Consider the following 25000-nt stretch of genomic DNA (forward strand, 5'->3'; position numbering starts at 1 on the left):
ATGGCTCTATCCATGGTGTGTACAATGTAGATATGGCTCTATCCACGGTGTGTATAATGTAAATGTGGCTCTATCCATGGTGTGTATAATGTAGATATGGCTCTATCCATGGTGTGTATAATGTAGCTATGGCTCTGTCCATGGTGTGTATAATGTAAATATGGCTCTATCCATGTTGTGTATAATGGTAGATATGGCTCTGTCCATGGTGTGTATAATGTAGATATGGCTCTGTCCACGGTGTGTATAATGTAGATATGACTCTATCCACGCTGTGTATAATGTAGATATTGCTCTATCTACGCTGTGTATAATGTAGATATGACTCTATCCACGCTGTGTATAATGTAAATATGGCTTTGTCCATGGTGTGTATAATGTAGATATGGCTCTATCCATGGTGTGTATAACGTAGATATGGCACTATCAATGGGTGTATAATGGTAGATATGGCTCTATCCGTGGTGTGTATATTGTAGATTTGGCTCTATCCATTGTGTGTATAATGTAGCTATGGCTCTATCCATGGTGTGTATAATGTAGATATGGCTCTATCCATGGTGTGTATAATGTAGCTATGGCTCTATCCGTGGTGTGTATAATGTAGATATGGCTCTATCCATGGTGTGTATAATGTAGCTATAGCTCTATCCATGGTGTGTAAAATGTAGATATGGCTCTATCCATGGTGTGCATAATGTAGCTATGGCTCTATCCATGGTGTGTATAATGTAGATATGGCTCTATCCATGGTGTGTATAATGTAGCTATTGCTCTATTCATGGTGTGTATAATGTAGATATGGCTCTATCCATGGTGTGTATAATGTAGCTATGGCTCTATCCATGGTGTGTATAATGTAGCTATGACTCTATCCATGGTGTGTATAATGTAGCTATGGCTCTATTCATGGTGTGTATAATGTAGATATGGCTCTGTCCATGATGTGTATAATGGAATATAATGTAGATATGTTTCTGTCCATGGTGTGTATAATGTAGATATGGCTCTATCCATGGTGTGATAATGTAGATATGGCTCTATCCATGGTGTGTATAATGTAGCTTTGGCTCTGTCCATGGTGTGTATAATGGTAAATATTGTAGATATGGCTCTGTCCATGGTGTGTATAATGTAGATATGGCTCTATCCATGGTGTGTATAATGTAGATATGGCTCTGTCCATGGTGTGTATAATGGTAGATATGGCTCTGTCCATGGTGTGTATAATGTAGATATGGCTCTGTCCATGGTGTGTATAATGGTAGATATGGCTCTGTCCATGGTGTGTACAATGTAGATATGGCTCTATCCATGGTGTGTATAATGGTAGATATGGCTCTATCCATGGTGTGTATAATGTAGCCATGGCTCTATCCATGGTGTGTATAATGTAGATATGGCTCTATCCATGGTGTGTATAATGTAGATATGGCTCTGTCCATGGTGTGTATAATGGTAGATATGGCTCTGTCCATGGTGTGTATAATGTAGATATGGCTCTGTCCATGGTGTGTATAATGTAGATATGGCTCTATCCATGGTGTGTATATTGTAGATATGGCTCTATCCATGGTGTGTATAATGGTGTGTATAATGTAGATATGGCTTTATCCATGGTGTGTATAATGTAGATATGGCTCTATCCATGGTGTGTACAATGTAGATATGGCTCTATCCATGGTGTGTATAATGTAAATATGGCTCTATCCATGGTGTGTATAATGTAGATATGGCTCTATCCGTGGTGTGTATAATGTAGCTATGGCTCTATCCGTGGTGTGTATAATGTAGCTATGGCTCTATTCATGGTGTGTATAATGTAGCTATGGCTCTGTCCATGGTGTGTATATTATAGATATGGCTCTATCCATGGTGTGTATAATGTAGATATGGCTCTATCCATGGTGTGTATAATGTAGATATGGCTCTATCCATGGTGTGTATAATGTAGATATGGCTCTATCCATGGTGCGTATAATGTAGATATGGCTCTATCCATGGTGTGTATAATGTAGCTATGGCTCTGTCCATGGTGTATATATTATAGATATGGCTCTATCCATGGTGTGTATATTGTAGATATGGCTCTATCCATGGTGTGTATAATGTAGATATGGCTCTATCCATGGTGTGTATAATGTAGATATGGCTCTATCCATGGTGTGTATAATGTAGATATGGCTCTATCCATGGTGCGTATAATGTAGATATGGCTCTATCCATGGTGTGTATAATGTAGCTATGGCTCTGTCCATGGTGTGTATATTATAGATATGGCTCTATCCATGGTGTGTATATTGTAGATATGGCTCTGTCCATGGTGTGTATATTATAGATATGGCTCTATCCATGGTGTGTATATTGTAGATATGGCTCTATCCATGGTGTGTATAATGTAGATATGGCTCTATCCATGGTGTGTATAATGTAGATATGGCTCTATCCATGGTGCGTATAATGTTGATATGGCTCTATCCATGGTGCGTATAATGTAGATATGGCTCTATCCATGGTGTGTGTAATGTAGATATGGCTCTATCAATGGTGTGTATAATGTAGATATGGCTCTATCCATGGTGCGTATAATGTAGATATGGCTCTATCCATGGTGTGTGTAATGTAGATATGGCTCTATCCATGGTGTGTATAATGTAGATATGGCTCTATCCATGGTGTGTATAATGTAGATATGGCTCCATCCATGGTGTGTATAATGGTAGATATGGCTCTATCCATGGTGCGTATAATGTAGATATGGCTCTATCCATGGTGTGTATAATGTAGATATGGCTCTATCCATGGTGTGTATAATGGTATATAATGTAGACGTAGTTTGTAAAGTCGTAGTATAGAGAGATGATTGTATGGCATGGAAGGGACAGCACACAATGCCTCCTCTGTCATTGTTCCCTGACATTTTCCAGAAAGGACAGCGGGGTCTGCTGAGCCCCCCACGCTGATGATGTCACATACTTAACTCTTTCATGGATGTGTAGAACGATGCCGTGTCCAGCCAGATGTCACATGTACAGAAGGATGACCATGACATGCAGCAGCAATAAAAAGTATGTGAACCCTTTGGAATGATATGGGTTTCTGCACAAATTGGTCATCAAATGTGATCTGATCTTCATCTAAGTCACAACAACAGACAATCACAGTCTGCTTACACTAATACCACACAAATAATTCAATGTTTCCAGGTTGTTATTGAACATCTCATGTAAACATTCACAGTGCAGGTGGAGAAGGTATGTGAACTCTTGGATTTAATAACTGGTTGAACCTCCTTTGGCAGCAATAACTTCAACCAAACGTTTCCTGTAGTTGCAGATCAGACGTGCTCAACGGTCAGGAGTAATCTTTGACCATTCCTCTTTACAGAACAATTCAGCAATATTCTTGGGATATCTGGTGTAAATCACTTTCTTGACGTCATGCCACAGCATCTCAATCGCGATGAGGTCAGGACTCTGACTGGGCCACTCCAAAAGGCGTATTTACCTCTGTTTAAGCCATTCTGTTGTTGATTTACTTATATGCTTTGGGTTGTTGTCCTATTGTGTGGTATTAGTGTAAGCAGACTGTGATTGTCTATTGTTGTGACTTAGAGGAAGATCAGATCACATTTTATGACTAATTTGTGCAGAAATCCATATAATGCCGAAGGGGTCACATACTGTACTTTTTACTGCTACTGTATGTGATGCTGGTCCTATAATACTGAGGAGATCTGAGGACTGATGTGTACAGAGGGATGACCATGACACATGTGATGCTGGTCCTATAATACTGAGGAGATGTGAGGACTGATGTGTACAGAGGGATGACCATGACATAAACATAAATACAGAAACAAATAAACAAACAATTCACAAGGGATCAGGGCCCACCAACAGAAAGCTCTGCTGGTGGGCAGAAAACGGGGGGGGGTTTGCATCACTTGTGTGCTGAGTTGTATATCCCTGCAGCGAGCTGCAATGGCCTGATTTGTAAAAAATAACCTGGTCACTATGGGGTGTCAGCCTATGGTCCTTGTCACTAGGGGGTGTCAGCCTATGGTCCTTGTCACTAGGGGGTGTCAGCCTATGGTCCTTGTCACTATGGGGTGTCAGCCTATGGTCCTTGTCACTATGGGGTGTCAGCCTATGGTCCTTGTCACTATGGGGTGTCAGCCTATGGTCCTTGTCACTATGGGGTGTCAGCCTATGGTCCTTGTCACTATGGGGTGTCAGCCTATGGTCCTTGTCACTAGGGGGCGTCAGCCTATGTTCCTTGTCACTATGGGGTGTCAGCCTATGGTCCTTGTCACTAGGGGGTGTCAGCCTATGGTCCTTGTCACTATGGGATGTCAGCCTATGGTCCTTGTCACTAGGGGGTGTCAGCCTATGGTCCTTGTCACTAGGGGGTGTCAGCCTATGGTCCTTGTCACTAGGGGGTGTCAGCCTATGGTCCTTGTCACTATGGGGTGTCAGCCTATGGTCCTTGTCACTATGGGGTGTCAGCCTATGGTCCTTGTCACTATGGGGTGTCAGCCTATGGTCCTTGTCACTATGGGGTGTCAGCCTATGGTCCTTGTCACTAGGGGGCGTCAGCCTATGTTCCTTGTCACTATGGGGTGTCAGCCTATGGTCCTTGTCACTATGGGATGTCAGCCTATGGTCCTTGTCACTAGGGGGTGTCAGCCTATGGTCCTTGTCACTAGGGGGTGTCAGCCTATAGCCCTTGTCACTATGGGGTGTCAGCCTATGGTCCTTGTCACTATGGGGTGTCAGCCTATGGTCCTTGTCACTAGGGGGCGTCAGCCTATGGTCCTTGTCACTATGGGGTGTCAGCCTATGGTCCTTGTCACTAGGGGGTGTCAGCCTATGGTCCTTGTCACTATGGGATGTCAGCCTATGGTCCTTGTCACTAGGGGGTGTCAGCCTATAGTCCTTGTCACTAGGGGGTGTCAGCCTATGGCCCTTGTCACTAGGGGGTGTCAGCCTATGGCCCTTGTCACTAGGGGATGTCAGCCTATGGTCCTTGTCACTAGGGGGTGTCAGCCTATGGTCCTTGTCACTATGGGGTGTCAGCCTATGGTCCTTGTCACTAGGGGGTGTCAGCCTATGTTCCTTGTCACTATGGGGTGTCAGCCTATGGTCCTTGTCACTAGGGGGTGTCAGCCTATGGGCCTTGTCACTATGGGATGTCAGCGTATGGTCCTTGTCACTAGGGGGTGTCAGCCTATGGTCCTTGTCACTAGGGGGTGTCAGCCTATGGTCCTTGTCACTAGGGGGTGTCAGCCTATGGCCCTTGTCACTAGGGGATGTCAGCCTATGGTCCTTGTCACTAGGGGGTGTCAGCCTATGGTCCTTGTCACTAGGGGGTGTCAGCCTATGGTCCTTGTCACTAGGGGGTGTCATCCTATGGTCCTTGTCACTAGGGGTTGTCAGCCTATGGTTCTTGTCACTAGGGGGTGTCAGCCTATGGTCCTTGTCACTAGGGGGTGTCAGCCTATGGTCCTTGTCACTAGGGGGTGTCAGCCTATGGTCCTTGTCACTAGGGGGTGTCAGCCTATGGTCCTTGTCACTAGGGGGTGTCAGCCTATGGTCCTTAAGTGGTTAAGATCTCTCCACAGATTTTCAGTCGGATTCAAGTCTGGGCTCTGGCTGGGCGCCTCCAGGCCACTCACAGAGTTGTCCTGAAGCCACTCCTGTGATATCTTGGCTGTGTGTTTAGGGTTGTTGTCCTGCTGAAAGATGAACCATCCTCCAGTCTGAGTACAAGAGCTCTCTGGAGCAGGTGTTCATCTAGGATGTCTCTGTACATTGCTGCAGCCATCTTTCCCTTCATCCTGACTAGTCTCCCAGTTCCCCTCAGCATGATGCTGCCTCCACCATGCTTCACTGTAGGGAGGGTATTGGCCTGGTGATGATGCTGCCACCACCATGCTTTACTGTAGGGCTGGTATTGGCCTGGTGATGCTGCTGCCACCACCATGCTTCACTGTAGGGATGGTATTGGCCTGGTGATGATGCTGCCTCCACCATGCTTCACTGTAGGGATGGTATTGGCCTGGTGATGATGCTGCCACCACCATGCTTCACTGTAGGGATGGTATTGGCCTGGTGATGATGCTGCCTCCACCATGCTTCACTGTAGGGAGGGTATTGGCCTGGTGATGATGCTGCCACCACCATGCTTCACTGTAGGGATGGTATTGGCCTGGTGATGATGCTGCCTCCACCATGCTTCACTGTAGGGATGGTATTGCCTGGTGATGATACCGCCACCACCATGCTTCACTGTAGGGATGGTATTGGCCTGGTGATGATGCTGCCACCACCATGCTTCCCTGTAGGGATGGTATTGCCTGGTGATGATACCGCCACCACCATGCTTCACTGTAGGGATGGTATTGCCTGGTGATGATGCTGCCACCACCATGCTTCACTGTAGGGATGGTATTGGCCTGGTGATGATGCTGCCACCACCATGCTTCACTGTAGGGATGGTATTGCCTGGTGATGATGCTGCCACCACCATGCTTCACTGTAGGGATGGTATTGCCTGGTGATGATACCGCCACCACCATGCTTCACTGTAGGGATGGTATTGGCCTGGTGATGATGCCCCCACCATGCTTCACTGTAGGGATGGTATTGGCCTGGTGATGATGCTGCCACCACCATGCTTCACTGTAGGGATGGTATTGGCCTGGTGATGATGCTGCCACCACCATGCTTCACTGTAGGGATGGTATTGGCCTGGTGATGATGCTGCCACCACCATGCTTCACTGTAGGGATGGTATTGGCCTGGTGATGATGCTGCCACCACCATGCTTCACTGTAGGGAGGGTATTGGCCTGGTGATGATGCTGCCACCACCATGCTTCACTGTAGGGATGGTATTGGCCTGGTGATGATGCTGCCACCACCATGCTTCACTGTAGGGATGGTATTGGCCTGGTGATGATGCTGCCTCCACCATGCTTCACTGTAGGGATGGTATTGGCCTAGTGAGGATGCTGCCACCACCATGCTTCACTGTAGGGATGGTATTGGCCTGGTGATAATGCTGCCACCACCATGCTTCACTGTAGGGAGGGTATTGGCCTGGTGATGATGCTGCCTCCACCATGCTTCACTGTAGGGAGGGTATTGGCCTGGTGATGATGCTGCCACCACCATGCTTCACTGTAGGGATGGTATTGGCCTGGTGATGATGCTGCCACCACCATGCTTCACTGTAGGGATGGTATTGGCCTGGTGATGATGCTGCCTCCACCATGCTTAACTGTAGGGATGGTATTGGCCTGGGGATGATGCTGCCTCCACCATGCTTCACTGTAGGGATGGTATTGGCCTGGTGATGATGCTGCCTCCACCATGCTTCACTGTAGGGATGGTATTGGCCTGGTGATGATGCTGCCACCACCATGCTTCACTGTAGGGATGGTATTGGCCTGGTGATGATGCTGCCACCACCATGCTTCACTGTAGGGAGGGTATTGGCCTGGTGATGATGCTGCCACCACCATGCTTCACTGTAGGGATGGTTTTGGCCTGGTGATGATGCTGCCACCACCATGCTTCACTGTAGGGAGGGTATTGGCCTGGTGATGATGCTGCCACCACCATGCTTCACTGTAGGGATGGCTTTGACCTGGGGATGATGCTGCCCCCCACCATGCTTCACTGTAGGGATGGTATTGGCCTGGTGATGATGCTGCCACCACCATGCTTCACTGTAGTTATGCTATTGGCCTGGTGATGATGCTGCCACCACCATGCTTCACTGTAGAGATTGTATTGGCCTGGTGATGATGCTGCCACCACCATGCTTCACTGTAGGGATGGTATTGGCCTGGTGATGATGCTGCCACCACCATGCTTCACTGTAGGGATGGTATTGGCCTGGTGATGATGCTGCCACCACCATGCTTCACTGTAGGGATGGTATTGGCCTGGTGATGATGCTGCCTCCACCATGCTTCACTGTAGGGATGGTATTGGCCTGGTGATGATGCTGCCACCACCATGCTTCACTGTAGGGATGGTATTGGCCTGGTGATGATGATGCCCCCACCATGCTTCACTGTAGGGATGGTATTGGCCTGGTGATGATGCTGCCACCACCATGCTTCACTGTAGGGATGGTATTGGCCTGGCGATTATGCTGCCACCACCATGCTTCACTGTAGGGATGGTATTGGCCTGGCGATGATGCTGCCACCACCATGCTTCACTGTAGGGATGGTATTGGCCTGGCGATGATGCTGCCACCACCATGCTTCACTGTAGGGATGGTATTGGCCTGGTGATGATGCTGCCTCCACCATGCTTCACTGTAGGGAGGGTATTGGCCTGGTGATGATGCTTCCACCACTATGCTTCACTGTAGGGATGGTATTGGCCTGGTGATGATGCTGCCACCACCATGCTTCACTGTAGGGATGGTATTGGCCTGACGATGATGCTTACACCACCATGCTTCACTGTAGGGATGGTATTGGCCTGGGGATGATGCTGCCACCACCATGCTTCACTGTAGGGATGGTATTGGCCTGGCGATGATGCTGCCACCACCATGCTTCACTGTAGGGATAGTATTGGCCTGGGGATGATGCTGCCACCACCATGCTTCACTGTAGGGATGGTATTGGCCTGGTGATGATGCTGCCACCACTATGCTTCACTGTAGGGATGGTATTGGCCTGGTGATGATGCTGCCATCACCAGAGTTCAGTCTTTTACTCATCAGACCAGAGAATTGTGTTTCTCATGGTCTGAGAGTCCTTCAGGTGCCTTTTGGCAGACTACAGACAGGCTGCCATGTGCCTTTTACTAAGGAGTAGCTTCCTTCTGGCCACTCTACATACAGGTCTGATGGATGGATTGCTGCAGAGATGGTTGTCCTTCTGGAGGGTTAGCCGCTCTCCACAGAGGACCTCTGGAGATCAAAGCAGAGTGCCTTCCTGGCCACACGGCATACCTGCATAGTCTTCTTTATCTGCCTGGCTGCCTGGTCTTCTGTGTATGCTCCCAGGCTAGTTCCTGACCTTGAGTCCATCTATCCCTTGGATTGACAGTCATCTGATCTCCTTTGTCTTACCTGGACTGTAATTGTTTGGCCCTGAGCAGACGGTTTCATTGACCTCAGATGTTATACCTTCCACGGGGCAACTGAAATAAGGTTGATGTTTCTATTCTCCTTACAGGTGAAGCTTGTGGCTGTAGGATCTGAAAGGAAGCTGGAGGTTGCCCAGGAAGGATCCTCTGAATGTCCGGTGTATGGAAGCTGTGTGCTCTAACATCTTGTTAATATACAGGGACAAAGTCTGAAGAAGGCTTACTAGCTGAAAGCCTACTCTTTATTTACCTCTAAGATAGCCAATAAATGGCATAATCCTGATTGAAAGCTTCTTGCTTTTACTGATGGCTGACACGGCACAACACTCTACACCTTATGTAGTGATCACCTACCTGATCTTGTAGCATGTCTCATCCTTTACAATCATTTGAAATAGTAGTCAGTGTGTTGGTAGAAGTCATTTGGTCTTCTCCGGGGATCGGGACACCCATCTTTATGTTGGCAGAAGTCCTTTGGTCTTCTCCGGGGACCAGGACACCCATCTTTATGTTGGTAGAAGTCATTTGGTCTTCTCCGGGGATCGGGACACCCATCTTTATGTTGGCAGAAGTCCTTTAGTCTTCTCTGGGGACCAGGACACCCATCTTTATGTTGGTAGAAGTCATTTGGTCTTCTTTGGGGACCAAGACACCCATCTTTATGTTGGTAGAAGTCCTTTGGTCTTCTCTGGGGACCAGGACACCCATCTTTATGTTGGTAGAAGTCCTTTGGTCTTCTCCGGGGACCAGGACACCCATCTTTATGTTGGTAGAAGTCCTTTGGTCTTCTCCGGGGCCCACGACACCCATCTTTATGTTGGTAGAAATCCTTTGGTCTTCTCTGGGGACCAGGACACCCATCTTTATGTTGGTAGAAGTCCTTTGGTCTTCTCCGGGGACCAGGACACCCATCTTTATGTTGGTAGAAGTCCTTTGGTCTTCTCCGGGGACCGGGACACCTATCTTTATGTTGGTAGAAATCCTTTGATCTTCTCTGGGGACCAGGACACCCATCTTTATGTTGGTAGAAGTCCTTTGGTGTTCTCCGGGGACCAGGACACCCATCTTTATGTTGGTAGAAGTCCTTTGGTGTTCTCCGGGGACCAGGACACCCATCTTTATGTTGGTAGAAGTCCTTTGGTGTTCTCCGGGGACCAGGACACCCATCTTTATGTTGGCAGAAGTCCTTTAGTCTTGTCCGGGGACCAGGACACCCATCTTTATGTTGGCAGAAGTCCTTTAGTCTTGTCCGGGGACCAGGACACCCATCTTTATGTTGGTAGAAGTCCTTTGGTCTTCTCCGGGGATCGGGACACCCATCTTTATGTTGGTTGAAGTTTTGGGGGTTCTTCTCCAGTATGCCGTAGGGAATGGGGAGCAATGCACCCCAAGAAGAAAGCCCAGAGATAAGGTGCAGTTACATCACAAAGTGTAGAAAAATGAAAATTAGGTGGAAACAGCTGGAGCTGCACAAACCTGACTCCACTCTGGGTCTCCAGAGAGGGTGGTGAGGGTCGCACTCAGCAGTAAGGTCCTGACATGAGTGGTGACCAGACTTACCCTCACATGGAGGGAGGCAAACACAGAGGGGGTAAGAGGCGCCCCCTTTAGGCTGCAGCCACAGCTACTGCTGTTCCACCTTATGCTGATATTACACATTTTTGTTATTTGCGCTATCACACTATCATTGTTACCTATCTGTCTTCACACTCGCTACTGCTGTAACTTTTGTTCTTATCTTATGGTCTGCTATTGCCAAAACCAATTCCGGGCAGCAGCCAGTCATGCTGGGAGAATAAATATCATTCTGATATCCATGCTAGAAAGCTGCTGTTTGGTCTCAAAATGTTTCATATTTTTCACGGGTCATGAATATACATATCACAGAGATCACTGATCCATTCCCATCAGTCTCTGCACCAGAGGAGCTAACACTCTAATGTCCTCACCACAGTCACACACTATTATTATTATACATTTATATAGCTCTGACATATACCACAGCGCTGTACAGAGATCACTGATCCATTCCCATCAGTCTCTGCACCAGAGGAGCTAACACTCTAATGTCCTCACCACAGTCACACACTATTATTATTATACATTTATATAGCTCTGACATATACCACAGCGCTGTACAGAGATCACTGATCCATTCCCATCAGTCTCTGCACCAGAGGAGCTTACACTCTAATGTCCTCACCACAGTCACACACTATTATTATTATACATTTATATAGCTCTGACATATTCCACAGCGCTGTACAGAGATCACTGATCCATTCCCATCAGTCTCTGCACCAGAGGAGCTTACACTCTAATGTCCTCACCACAGTCACACACTATTATTATACATTTATATAGCTCTGACATATACCACAGCACTGTATAGAGATCACTGATCCATTCCCATCAGTCTCTGCACCAGAGGAGCTTACACTGTAATGTCCTCACCACAGTCACACACTATTATTATTATTATACATTTATATAGCTCTGACATATTCCACAGCGCTGTACAGAGATCACTGATCCACTCCCATCAGTCTCTGCACCAGAGGAGCTTACACTGTAATGTCCTCACCACAGTCACACACTATTATTATTATACATTTATATAGCTCTGACATATACCACAACGCTGTACAGAGATCACTGATCCATTCCCATCAGTCTCTGCACCAGAGGAGCTTACACTCTAATGTCCTCACCACAGTCACACACTATTATTATTATACATTATATAGCTCTGACATATTCCACAGCGCTGTACAGAGATCACTGATCCATTCCCATCAGTCTCTGCACCAGAGGAGCTTACACTCTAATGTCCTCACCACAGTCACACACTATTATTATTATTATACATTTATATAGCTCTGACATATACCACAGCGCTGTACAGAGATCACTGATCCATTCCCATCAGTCTCTATACCAGAGGAGCTTACACTCTAATGTCCTCACCACAGTCACACACTATTATTATTATACATTTATATAGCTCTGACATATACCACAGCGCTGTACAGAGATCACTGATCCATTCCCATCAGTCTCTGCACCAGAGGAGCTTACACTCTAATGTCCTCACCACAGTCACACACTATTATTATACATTTATATGGCTCTGACATATACCACAGCGCTGTACAGAGATCACTGATCCATTCCCATCAGTCTCTGCACCAGAGGAGCTTACACTCTAATGTCCTCACCACAGTCACACACTATTATTACTATTATACATTTATATAGCTCTGACATATACCACAGCGCTGTACAGAGATCACTGATCCATTCCCATCAGTCTCTGCACCAGAGGAGCTTACACTCTAATGTCCTCACCACAGTCACACACTATTATTATTATACATTTATATAGCTCTGACATATTCCACAGCGCTGTACAGAGATCACTGATCCATTCCCATCAGTCTCTGTACCAGAGGAGCTTACACTCTAATGTCCTCACCACAGTCACACACTATTATTATTATACATTTATATAGCTCTGACCTATACCACAGCGCTGTACAGAGATCACTAATCCATTCCCATCAGTCTCTGCACCAGAGGAGCTTACAATCTAATGTCCCCACCACAGTCACACACTATTATTATTATACATTTATATAGCTCTGACATATTCCACAGCGCTGTACAGAGATCACTGATCCATTCCCATCAGTCTCTGCACCAGAGGAGCTTACACTCTAATGCCCTCACCACAGTCACACAGTATTATTATTACACATGTAGGGGTGTGGTCAGGCGGGAGTTGGGGGGGATCGGCAGCTGCGCTCTCCCCTTCTCCTCCTCGTGGTCTTGGTATATTTTTAGCAGCTGCAGTTGTGTCTCTCACTGTACAAATCAGAGATTCCCCTTCCTCCTTCCTGCAGCCACTCTCTGACCGCTGACGCCGGGGCCTGCCTGCCTGTCACCGCTCACCCACGCCGCACACTGCTGCACACTGACACAGCTACACACTGACAGAGCTACACACTGACACAGCTATACACTGACACAGCTATACACTGACACCGCACACAGCTACACACTGACACAGCTACACACTGATACAGCTACACACTGACACATCTATACACTGACACAGCTACACACTGACACAGCTATACACTGACACCGCATACAGCTACACACTGACACAGCTACACACTGACACATCTATACACTGACACCGCATACAGCTACACACTGACACAGCTACACACTGACACATCTATACACTGACACAGCTACACACTGACACAGCTATACACTGACACCACACACAGCTACACACTGACACAGCTACACACTGATACAGCTACACACTGACACATCTATACACTGACACAGCTATACACTGACACAGCTATACACTGACACCGCACACAGCTACACACTGACACAGCTACACACTGATACAGCTACACAGTGACACATCTATACACTGACACAGCTACACACTGACACAGCTATACACTTACACCGCATACAGCTACACACTGACACAGCTACACACTGACACCGCACACAGCCTAACACTGACACAGCTACACACTGACACAGCTACACACTGACACAGCTACACACTGACACAGCTACACACTGATACAGCTACACACTGACACAGCTACACACTGACACAGCTACACAGTGACACATCTATACACTGACACAGCTACACACTGACACAGCTATACACTGACACTGCACACAGCTACACACTGACACAGCTACACACTGACACAGCTATACACTGACACCGCACACAGCTACACACTGACACAGCTACACACTGATACAGCTACACACTGACACATCTATACACTGACACATCTATACACTGACACAGCTATACACTGACACAGCTACACACTGACACAGCTATACACTGACACCGCACACAGCTACACACTGACACAGCTACACACTGACACCGCACACAGCCTAACACTGACACAGCTACACACTGACACAGCTACACACTGACACAGCTACACACTGACACAGCTATACACTTACACCGTACACAGCTACACACTGACACAGCTATACACTCACACCGTACACAGCTACACACTGACACAGATATAGGTAAACACCACAGGTACATATACTGTAGGGCACATGACAGGTACACACACTGGGGGACACACAACAGTGACTGACACACTTGGGGCGACGCAACAGGAGGCCACACAGAGCTACACTACACACATACAATCACCATATACACACTGGGGGACACACGACAGGTACACATACTGATATACACACACTGGGGGACACGTGAACACAGGAATAGGTGGTAGCTCAGAAATAGTAATGGTTGTCGCACATATGTATGTCCTCATCTCTCGTGTGACATCACCACACTCTGGGACGGTTGTTGGTGACACAATCTGATCTCATCTGGTGACATCACCACACGACATGGGGACAGAGGGCCGCAGATCGGTGAGTATTCCTCGGCATAGATTGTGTGTGGTGAATGTTCAGGTGTTACCGGATGCCACCATTTCTCATAAATTCCCCAAACTAAAGTCTGTCAGATCAGTGGGATCCATGATGCAGCCAAGTTTATCTGACGGCAGAAAAGGTGACTGTATCTAGTATCAGAAGTATCGGGTTCTGGTGATTTTATGACTCTACTGTCTGTGCTGGTCTGGTGTCAGCATAAGTCATTATCAGGAATTATGGGGGGTCCCCAGGATGGAGAGGTGACTGTATCTAGTATCAGGAGTAATGGGGGGTCCCCAGGATGGAGAGGTGACTGTATCTAGTATCAGGAGTATCGGGGTCTGGCGATTTTATGACTCTACTGTCTGTGCTGGTCTGGTGTCAGCATAAGTCATTATCAGGAATTATGGGGGGTCCCCAGGATGGAGAGGTGACTGTATCTAGTATCAGGAGTAATGGGGGGTCCCCAGGATGGAGAGGTGACTGTATCTAGTATCAGGAGTATCGGGGGCTGGCGATTTTATGACTCTACTGTCTGTGCTGGTCTGGTGTTGGCATAAGTCATTATCAGGAATTATGGGGGGTCCCCAGGATGGAGAGGTGACTGTATCTAGTATCAGGAGTATCGGGGTCTGGCAATTTTATGACTCTACTGTCTGTGGTGGTCTGGTGTCGGCATAATTCATTATCAGGAATTATGGGGGGTCCCCAGGATGGAGAGGTGACTGTATCTAGTATCAGGAGTATCGGGGTCTGGCGATTTTATGACTCTACTGTCTGTGCTGGTCTGGTGTCGGCATAAGTCATTATCAGGAATTATGGGGGGTCCCCAGGATGGAGAGGTGACTGTATCTAGTATCAGGAGTATCGGGGTCTGGCGATTTTATGACTCTACTGTCTGTGCTGGTCTGGTGTCAGCATAAGTCATTATCAGGAATTATGGGGGGTCCCCAGGATGGAGAGGTGACTGTATCTAGTATCAGGAGTAATGGGGGGTCCCCAGGATGGAGAGGTGACTGTATCTAGTATCAGGAGTATCGGGGTCTGGCAATTTTATGACTCTACTGTCTGTGCTGGTCTGGTGTCGGCATAAGTCATTATCAGGAATTATGGGGGGTCCCCAGGGTGGAGAGGTGACTGTATCTAGTATCAGGAGTATCGGGGTCTGGCAATGTTATGACTCTACTGTCTGTGCTGGTCTGGTGTCAGCATAAGTCATTATCAGGAATTATGGGGGGTCCCCAGGATGGAGAGGTGACTGTTTCTAGTATCAGGAGTATCGGGGTCTGGCGATGTTATGACTCTACTGTCTGTGCTGGTCTGGTGTTGGCATAAGTCATTTTAAGGAATTATGGGGGGTCCCCAGGGTGGAGAGGTGACAGGAACAGGATGTTATAGCAAATTCCAAGCATGACTGTAACTCAAGCCCAGGCTGGCCAACTGGTCAGAGGGCTATCCTGGACCTGCTTCCAGAAGAACCTGTCACAACTGAATGACTATCTGCCAGCAGCTGTCTCCCTCCAAGAGTCCACAGTGACCTCTGCACACTGCCAGCTGGACTTGGCCAGAGAGTTGGACTCTCCTTAGACCTCTGATGCTGGACCTGTGGCCCCAGGGCTATGTGTGGCCCTTCACTACCTATTCTGTGGCCCCCTCAATACTCCTTCACTACCTGCGCTCCTCTATCAACCTGTCCATTTATCACTGGTATTCAGTAGTCACAGAGGCATTATTTATTTACAGAATTCAACAACGGTCTACCTAGCAGCATCATCACTCCATGGGCTTGCTTCACTACACCGTGATAACTCAAATATCACACCTTATCAAAGATATCACACCTTATCAAGGATATCACAGCTTATCAAAGATATCACACCTTATGAAATATATCACACCTAGGGCTCGATTCACAAAGCGGTGCTAACCCAGTTAGAGACTTTAGGCATGATAACCATTGCACCACTCTGGTGAAAAGCCAGTTTAGGTGTGATAAGTTTAGGCATGCTAAGTTTAGATAAGTTTAGATCGCTTGCAAAGTCCCGCACGCAAAGCAGCGCCATTAATCTTTATACGAAGTGCACCAGTCTTTGCTAGCGTAAAACTTTTGATCAGCTGTGCACTGCGGTGCTAACGCAGTTGGTGCTTAAACTTATCATGCCTAAACTTATCACACCTAAACTTATCATGCCTAAACTTATCACACCTAAACTTATCATGCCTAAACTTATCACACCTAAACTTATCACACCTAAACTTATCATGCCTAAACTGAGTTTAGGCGTGATAAAGGGCTTTTCACCAGCGTGCTAACTGTTAGCACCGCTTTGTGAATCAGGCCCCATACCTTATCAAAGATATCACACCTTAACAAAGATATCACATCTTATCAAAGATAGCACACCTTATCAAAGATATCACACCTTATCAAAGATAGCACACTGTAATGATCCGATCAGCTGGCTGCACAGGCAGACAGCTGTTTGACCATTCCTTAAGTCTGTGGCATGCAGGTCTGGATAATAGACCTGTCTTTGCTTTGCAAGCTTCAGACCTGCTCTGCTGCTGAGGAATTTGCATATACTGATTAGTGTTGGGCGAACAGTGTTCGCCACTGTTCGGGTTCTGCAGAACATCACCCTGTTCGGGTGATGTTCGAGTTCGGCCGAACACCTGATGGTGTTCGGCCAAACCGTTCGGCCATATGGCCGAACTAAGAGCGCATGGCCGAACGTTCCCCGAACGTTCGGCTAGCGCTGTGATTGGCCGAACGGGTCACGTGGTTCGGACCCGAACGCGCTCTGATTGGTCGAACGGGTCACGTGGGTCGGGTCAATAAATACCCGAACCACGTCATGTCTCCGCCATTTGTCTGTGGGTTTAGCTTTGGGTAGGCAGGCAGGGTAGTTCTCTCTCCAGCCAGGCTAGCCAGGGTCCCCCCAGTCATTGTGTCGCTGCTGGGAACAGTAGTACACCTCTCACCCACACTATATAAAAAGCATTGCTATATCCGCACGCTTTTTGTCCTCATGCAAGGCCTGGGTTGTTGTGTCTCAAAAAGCGTGGCCTTCTCCTCCTGCGCCTCCTCCTGTTCCATCACGTGTGCTGCTGCTGCTGCTGGGTTAGCGTTGCCGGTCTCTTTTTACGGAACCTCTCATCTACTCATCTATATTACATTTATGACTGCATGGCGGTAAAAAGCATGCTATCCGCACGCTTCTTGTCCTCATGCAAGGCCTGGGTTGTTGTGTCTCAAAGCGTGGCCTTCTCCTCCTGCACCTCCTCCTGTTCCATCACGTGTGCTGCTGCTGCTGCTGGGTTAGCGTTGCCGGTCCCTGTTTATGGAACCTCTCATCTTTATTACATTTATGACTGCATGGCGGTAAAAAACATGCTATCCGCACGCTTCTTGTCCTCATGCAAGGCCTGGGTTGTTGTGTCTCAAAGCGTGGCCTTCTCCTCCTGCGCCTCCTCCTGTTCCATCACGTGTGCTGCTGCTGCTGCTGGGTTAGCGTTGCCGGTCCCTGTTTATGGAACCTCTCATCTTTATTACATTTATGACTGCATGGCGGCAAAAAGCATTGCTATATCCGCACGCTTTTTGTCCTCATGCAAGGCCTGGGTTGTTGTGTCTCAAAAAGCGTGGCCTTCTCCTCCTGCGCCTCCTCCTGTTCCATCACGTGTGCTGCTGCTGCTGGGTTAGCGTTGCCGGTCCCTTTTTACGGAACCTCTCATCTATATTACATTTATGACTGCATGGCGGTAAAAAGCATGCTATCCGCACGCTTCTTGTCCTCATGCAAGGCCTGGGTTGTTGTGTCTCAAAGCGTGGCCTTCTCCTCCTGCGCCTCCCCCTGTTCCATCACGTGTGCTGCTGCTGCTGCTGGGTTAGCGTTGCCGGTCCCTGTTTATGGAACCTCTCATCTTTATTACATTTATGACTGCATGGCGGCAAAAAGCATTGCTATATCCGCACGCTTTTTGTCCTCATGCAAGGCCTGGGTTGTTGTGTCTCAAAAAGCGTGGCCTTCTCCTCCTGCGCCTCCTCCTGTTCCATCACGTGTGCTGCTGCTGCTGGGTTAGCGTTGCCGGTCCCTTTTTACGGAACCTCTCATCTATATTACATTTATGACTGCATGGCGGTAAAAAGCATGCTATCCGCACGCTTCTTGTCCTCATGCAAGGCCTGGGTTGTTGTGTCTCAAAGCGTGGCCTTCTCCTCCTGCGCCTCCCCCTGTTCCATCACGTGTGCTGCTGCTGCTGCTGGGTTAGCGTTGCCGGTCCCTGTTTATAGAACCTCTCATCTTTATTACATTTATGACTGCATGGCGGTAAAAAGCATGCTATCCGCACGCTTCTTGTCCTCATGCAAGGCCTGGGTTGTTGTGTCTCAAAGCGTGGCCTTCTCCTCCTGCGCCTCCTCCTGTTCCATCACGTGTGCTGCTGCTGCTGCTGGGTTAGCGTTGCCGGTCCCTGTTTATTGAACCTCTCATCTGTATTACATTTATGACTGCATGGCGGCAATAAGCATGTTACCTGTGCAAAGAAACATGACATTTTCCGCATTTAAAAGACAGTTTTTCCTTTGAAACTTTACAATCAATTTTCTCAAAAACTATAAGCTCTTTTTGCTAAATCTTTTTTTCCTCTTGTACCCACTCCCAAGGTGCACATACCCTGCAAATTTGGGGTATGTAGCATGTAAGAAAGCTTTAGAAAGCACGAAAGTTCGGGTCCCCATTGACTTCCATTATGTTCGGAGTTTGGCGCGAACACCCGAACATCGCGGCCATGTTCGGCGAACGTTCGCGAACCCGAACATCCAGGTGTTCGCCCAACACTAATACTGATTATGCAAATTGCCTAGTCGCCTCCCTTGAAGGCTTGCAGCATAAATACCATGTGATCCCACAATCCTTTGCTGGTCATCATGGTTTGTTACTGCTAAAACACTCCTGGAGTGTCAGCCTTGCTATTGTTTGCTAAAGATATCTTAGAGTAGTTCTGGGGACTGCATTAGGCATCCCTCTAGTACAGTCAGGTTGTATTATTTGTATTGCCTGTTCTGTCTTCTGTTGTCCTTGCGATTGCACTGTCGCCAGCGGTTGGCGATGGTGAATCGTTTGGTCCTGAACCTGGATCACACTTGCTCTGGCGGAAAGAGCAGTGGATCCTGCTAAGCTCTGTTTCTGTACTTGGATCACACTTGCTCTGGCGGAAGGAGCAGTGGATCCTACTAAGCTCTGTTTCTGTACTTGGATCACACTTGCTCTGGCGGAAAGAGCAGTGTATCCTACTAAGCTCTGTTTCTGTACTTGGATCACACTCGCTCTGGCGGAAAGAGCAGTGTATCCTACTAAGCTCTGTTTCTGTACTTGGATCACACTCGCTCTGGCGGAAAGAGCAGTGGATCCTGCTAAGCTCTGTTTCTGTACTTGGATCACACTTGCTCGGGCGGAAAGAGCAGTGGATCCTACTAAGCTCTGTTTCTGTACTTGGATCACACTCGCTCTGGCGGAAAGAGCAGTGGATCTTGCTAACTCTGTTTCCCTACTTGGTTCACACTTGCTCGGGCGGAAAGAGCAGTGGATCCTCCCTGTCCTGTCCCTGAACCCGGATCGCACTCGCTCTAGCAGTAGCAGCGGTGGTTCCTTTTGTACTCTGTCTGGGAGTGTAGGCCAGAGCTGTGGTTGCTGCTGGCTGCTTCTTCTCTCTGTCTTGTCTGATACGAACACTTGCTGTAGGCTCGGTGGGGTAACCGTTAAGCAAGCGTTTGCGTTCTCTATTCAGCTGTGGCTGAATGGAGTAATGGTTAAGGGCTCTGCCTCTGACGCAGGAGACCTGGGTTCGAATCTCGGCTCTGCCTGTTCAGTAAGCCAGCACCTTATTCAGTAGGAGACCTTGGGCAAGTCTCCCTAACACTGCTACTGCCTATAGAGCGCGTCCTAGTGGCTGCAGCTCTGGCGCTTTGAGTCCGCCAGGAGAAAAGCGCGATATAAATGTTCTGTGTTTGTTTGTTTGTTTGTTTGTCTATTTCGTGTTTGTGTGTCGTTGGTTAGTTAGGGTGGCGTGCTTGTCTCTGTTGCGCTTAACGTGCGGAGACCGCGCCATAAACGCGTTCGCTGTTGCGAATGAGTGTGGTGTTTGCGTTTAGTTAGCGTTTGTTATTTTCCTTATTGTTCTTGTTTGCTGTGCCTTTGCTACTCTCATGCTCAATCCTGCTCAGTCATGTGTCGCTGTTAGCAATCGCCATCTCTTGCGATTGCTTTCCCACATGGTCTTCATGGTTGTGTGTTCATCGTCGCTGGGTGGCGGCTAGATTGGTGGACACACATACATCCTGTCTCTGTGCTCTCTCTCTTTAAGGGCTATCTTGCCCTGCATTGTTGCAATTCGGACAATTCCCATCTGGCATCTGTTGCAGTTCAGAGGCTTGCTCCTCTGCACTCCACAGCTCCATCTGCCGGTGGGAATTTCCCTCTACTGGTGCTTTGCACCAAAGCTCGGTTCTCTCCTTTTATACGCTTGTGGAGGACTTCTGCCGTGTCAGCGCACATCTTGTGCGCTGACCACGGAGATAATTCCACAATCGTTACACACACCTTATCAAAGATATCACACCTCATCAAAGATATCACGCCTTAAAGGGAACCAGAGAGGAATGCTGCGTTGAAATAGAAAAAAGCTTGTATACATACCTGGGGCTTCCTCCAGCCCCATAAGTCTGAATCGCTCCAACGCCGCCATCCTCCGCTACCTAGATCCGCCGGTACCGGGCCCGTCACTTCCGGCGGACGCGGCCAATTGTCCGCATTACAGGGGCTCCCTCCATACCCGTACGCATGCGGCTGCGCAGTAGGCAGCCGCACGCGTACCTGTATGGAGGGAGCCCCCTGTGATGCAGAGAATTGGCCGCATCCGCCGGCCGACTGGCCGACTCGCGGCAATGAGGGGACCCGGTACCGGCGGTTCCAGCAAGCGGAGGACGGCGGCGTGGGAGCTATCCAGGCGTATGGGGCTGGAGGAAGCCCCAGGTATGTATACAAGCTTTTCTTCGTCCTCTCTGGTTCCCTTTAACAAAGATATCACACCTTATCAAAAATATCACACCTTATGAAAGATATCACACCTTATCAAAGATAGCACACCTTATCAAAGATATCACAGCTTATCAAATATATCACACCTTAACAAAGATATCTCACCTTAACAAAGATATCACAGATATCACACCTTATCAAATATATCACACCTTAACAAAGATATCACACCTTAACAAAGATATCACACCTTATCACAGATATCACACCTTATCAAAAATAATACACCTTATCAGAGTAGCATAGTGAGCGGTACAAATCCGCAGGGGCTCAGGGCAGGACGAGTGCCAGTGCCTATGCTACTCTGATAAGGCGTGTTGATAAGGTGTGATATCTTTGATAAGGTGTGATATCTTTGTTAAGGTGTGATATCTTTGATAAGGTGTGATATCTTTGTTAAGGTGTGATATATTTGATAAGATGTGATATCTTTGATAAGGTGTGTTATCTTTGATCAGTTGTGATATATTTGATAATGTGTGATCTCTTTGATAAGGTGTGATATCTTTGATAAGGTGTGATATCTTTGATAAGGTGTGATATCTTTTCAGAAGGTGTGATATCTTTGATAAGGTGTGATATCTTTGATAAGGTGTGTTATCTTTGATCAGTTGTGATATAATTGATAAGATGTGATGTCTTTGATAAGGTGTGATATCTTTGATCAGTTGTGATATATTTGATAAGGTGTGATATCTTTGATAAGGTGTGATATCTTTTCAGAAGGTGTGATATCTTTGATAAGGTGTGATATCTTTGATCAGTTGTGATATATTTGATCAAGGGCTTGATTCAGTAAGCAGTGCTAACTGTTAGCACGCTTCTGAAAAGCCCCGTTTAGGCATGATAAAAAAAACTTGCGCGCAAAGTTTTGCGCGTAAACTTTTACGCGCGTAAACTTTTACGTGCGAAAAGTTTACGCACGCAATGCAATTAAGCTCTATGCGACGTTTTGTGCGCACTGGACTATGCGCGCGTAAAAGTTTACGCGCGTAAAACTTTGCGCGTGATCTGATTTTAGAAACGGTGCTAACTTACTTAGCACCCTGGTTAACACGCCTAAAGGGCTTGATTCACAAAGCGGTGCTAACTGTTAGCACTCCTGTGAAAACCCCCTTAGCACGTCTAAACGAGCTTTTTGCGCGCAAAACTTTATGAGCGCACTGCACCGAGCGCAGGGCGCTCCGCGCGAGGTGCCCATTAAAGCCTATGGGACTTAGCACGCGTAAAACTTTGTGCGCGATACTTAGCGCATGATCTGATTCAGAAATCCGGTGCTAACCTACTTAGCACCCTGGTTAGCACGTCTAAAGACTTTAGACGTGCTAAGTAGGTTAGCACCGCTTTGTGAATCAAGCCTGATATCTTTTCATAAGGTGTGATATCTTTGATAAGCTGTGATATCTTTTCATACAGTGTGATATCTTTGATAAGGTGTGATATATTTGATAAGGTGTGATATCTTTTCATAAGGTGTGATATCTTTGATAAGGTGTGATATCTTTGATAAGGTGTGATATCTTTGATAAGGTGTGATATCTTTTCATACAGTGTGATATCTTTGATAAGGTGTGATATCTCTGATAAGGTGTGATATCTTTGATAAGGTGTGATATCTTTGATAAGGTGTGATATCTTTTCATAAGGTGTGATATCTTTTCATAAGGTGCGATATCTTAGATAAGCTGTGATATCTTTTCATAAGGTGTGATATCTTTGATAAGGTGTGATATCTTTGATAAGGTGTGATATCTTTGATAAAGTGTGATATCTTTTCAGAAGGTGTGATATATTTGATAAGGTGTGATATCTTAGATAAGCTGTGATATCTTTTCATAAGGTGTGATATATTTTCATAAGGTGTGATATCTTTGATAAGGTGTGATATCTTTGATAAGGTGTGATATCTTAGATAAGCTGTGATATATTTTCATAAGGTGTGATATCTTTGATAAGGTGTGATATCTTTGATAAGGTGTGATATCTTTTCAGAAGGTGTGATATCTTTGATAAGGTGTGATATCTTTGATAAGGTGTGATATCTTTTCATAAGGTGTGATATCTTTGATAAGGTGTGATATCTTTGATAAGGTGTGATATCTTTGATAAGGTGTGATATATTTTCAGAAGGTGTGATATCTTTGATAAAGTGTGATATCTCTGGTAAGGTGTGATGTCTTTGATAAGGTGTGATATCTCTGATAAGGTGTGATATCTTTGATAAGGTGTGATATCTTTGATAAGCTGTGATATCTTTTCATACAGTGTGATATCTTTGATAAGGTGTGATATCTTTGATAAGGTGTGATATCTTTTCATAAGGTGTGATATCTTTGATAAGGTGTGATATCTTTGATAAGGTGTGATATCTTTGATAAGGTGTGATATCTTTTCATACAGTGTGATATCTTTGATAAGGTGTGATATCTCTGATAAGGTGTGATATCTTTGATAAGGTGTGATATCTTTAATAAGGTGTGATATCTTTTCATAAGGTGTGATATCTTTTCATAAGGTGCGATATCTTAGATAAGCTGTGATATCTTTTCATAAGGTGTGATATCTTTGATAAGGTGTGATATCTTTGATAAGGTGTGATATCTTTGATAAGGTGTGATATCTTTTCAGAAGGTGTGATATATTTGATAAGGTGTGATATCTTAGATAAGCTGTGATATCTTTTCATAAGGTGTGATATATTTTCATAAGGTGTGATATCTTTGATAAGGTGTGATATCTTAGATAAGCTGTGATATATCTTTGATAAGGTGTGATATCTTTGATAAGGTGTGATATCTTTGATAAGGTGTGATATCTTTTCAGAAGGTGTGATATCTTTGATAAGGTGTGATATCTTTGATAAGGTGTGATATCTTTTCATAAGGTGTGATATCTTTGATAAGGTGTGATATCTTTGATAAGGTGTGATATCTTTGATAAGGTGTGATATATTTTCAGAAGGTGTGATATCTTTGATAAAGTGTGATATCTCTGGTAAGGTGTGATGTCTTTGATAAGGTGTGATATCTCTGATAAGGTGTGATATCTTTGATAAGGTGTGATATCTTTGATAAGGTGTGATATCTTTGATAAGGTGTGATATCTTTTCATAAGGTGTGAAATATTTTCAAAAGGTGTGATATCTTTGATAAGCTGTGATATATTTTCATAAGGTGTGATATCTTTGATAAGGTGTGATATCTCTGATAAGGTGTGATATCTTTGATAAGGTGTGATATGTTTGATAAGGTGTGATATCTTTTCATAAGGTGTGATATCTTTGATAAGCTGTGATATCTTTTCATAAGGTGTG

At 46.3% G+C, this 25000-nt stretch overlaps 1 protein-coding gene across 5 annotated transcripts in view; it reads left to right on the forward strand.

The window, feature by feature from the left end:
• The window catches only part of RTKN (rhotekin), a 197450-nt gene that overhangs the window by 110796 nt on the left and 61654 nt on the right, over positions 1-25000 (forward strand). The window contains exon 1 of one of the 5 annotated variants that reach the window (XM_068273576.1): positions 13008-14584. The exons of the other annotated variants lie outside the window; for them this stretch is intronic. Within the exon in view, the coding sequence (XP_068129677.1) occupies positions 14561-14584 (24 nt within the window). The 5' untranslated portion in view covers positions 13008-14560. Of the gene's footprint in view, positions 1-13007; positions 14585-25000 lie in introns of those variants that run through there. 5 annotated transcript variants of the gene reach the window in all.

This window comes from Hyperolius riggenbachi, chromosome 1 (genome assembly GCF_040937935.1).
Source record: "Hyperolius riggenbachi isolate aHypRig1 chromosome 1, aHypRig1.pri, whole genome shotgun sequence".
Taxonomy (NCBI): Eukaryota; Metazoa; Chordata; class Amphibia; order Anura; family Hyperoliidae; genus Hyperolius; species Hyperolius riggenbachi.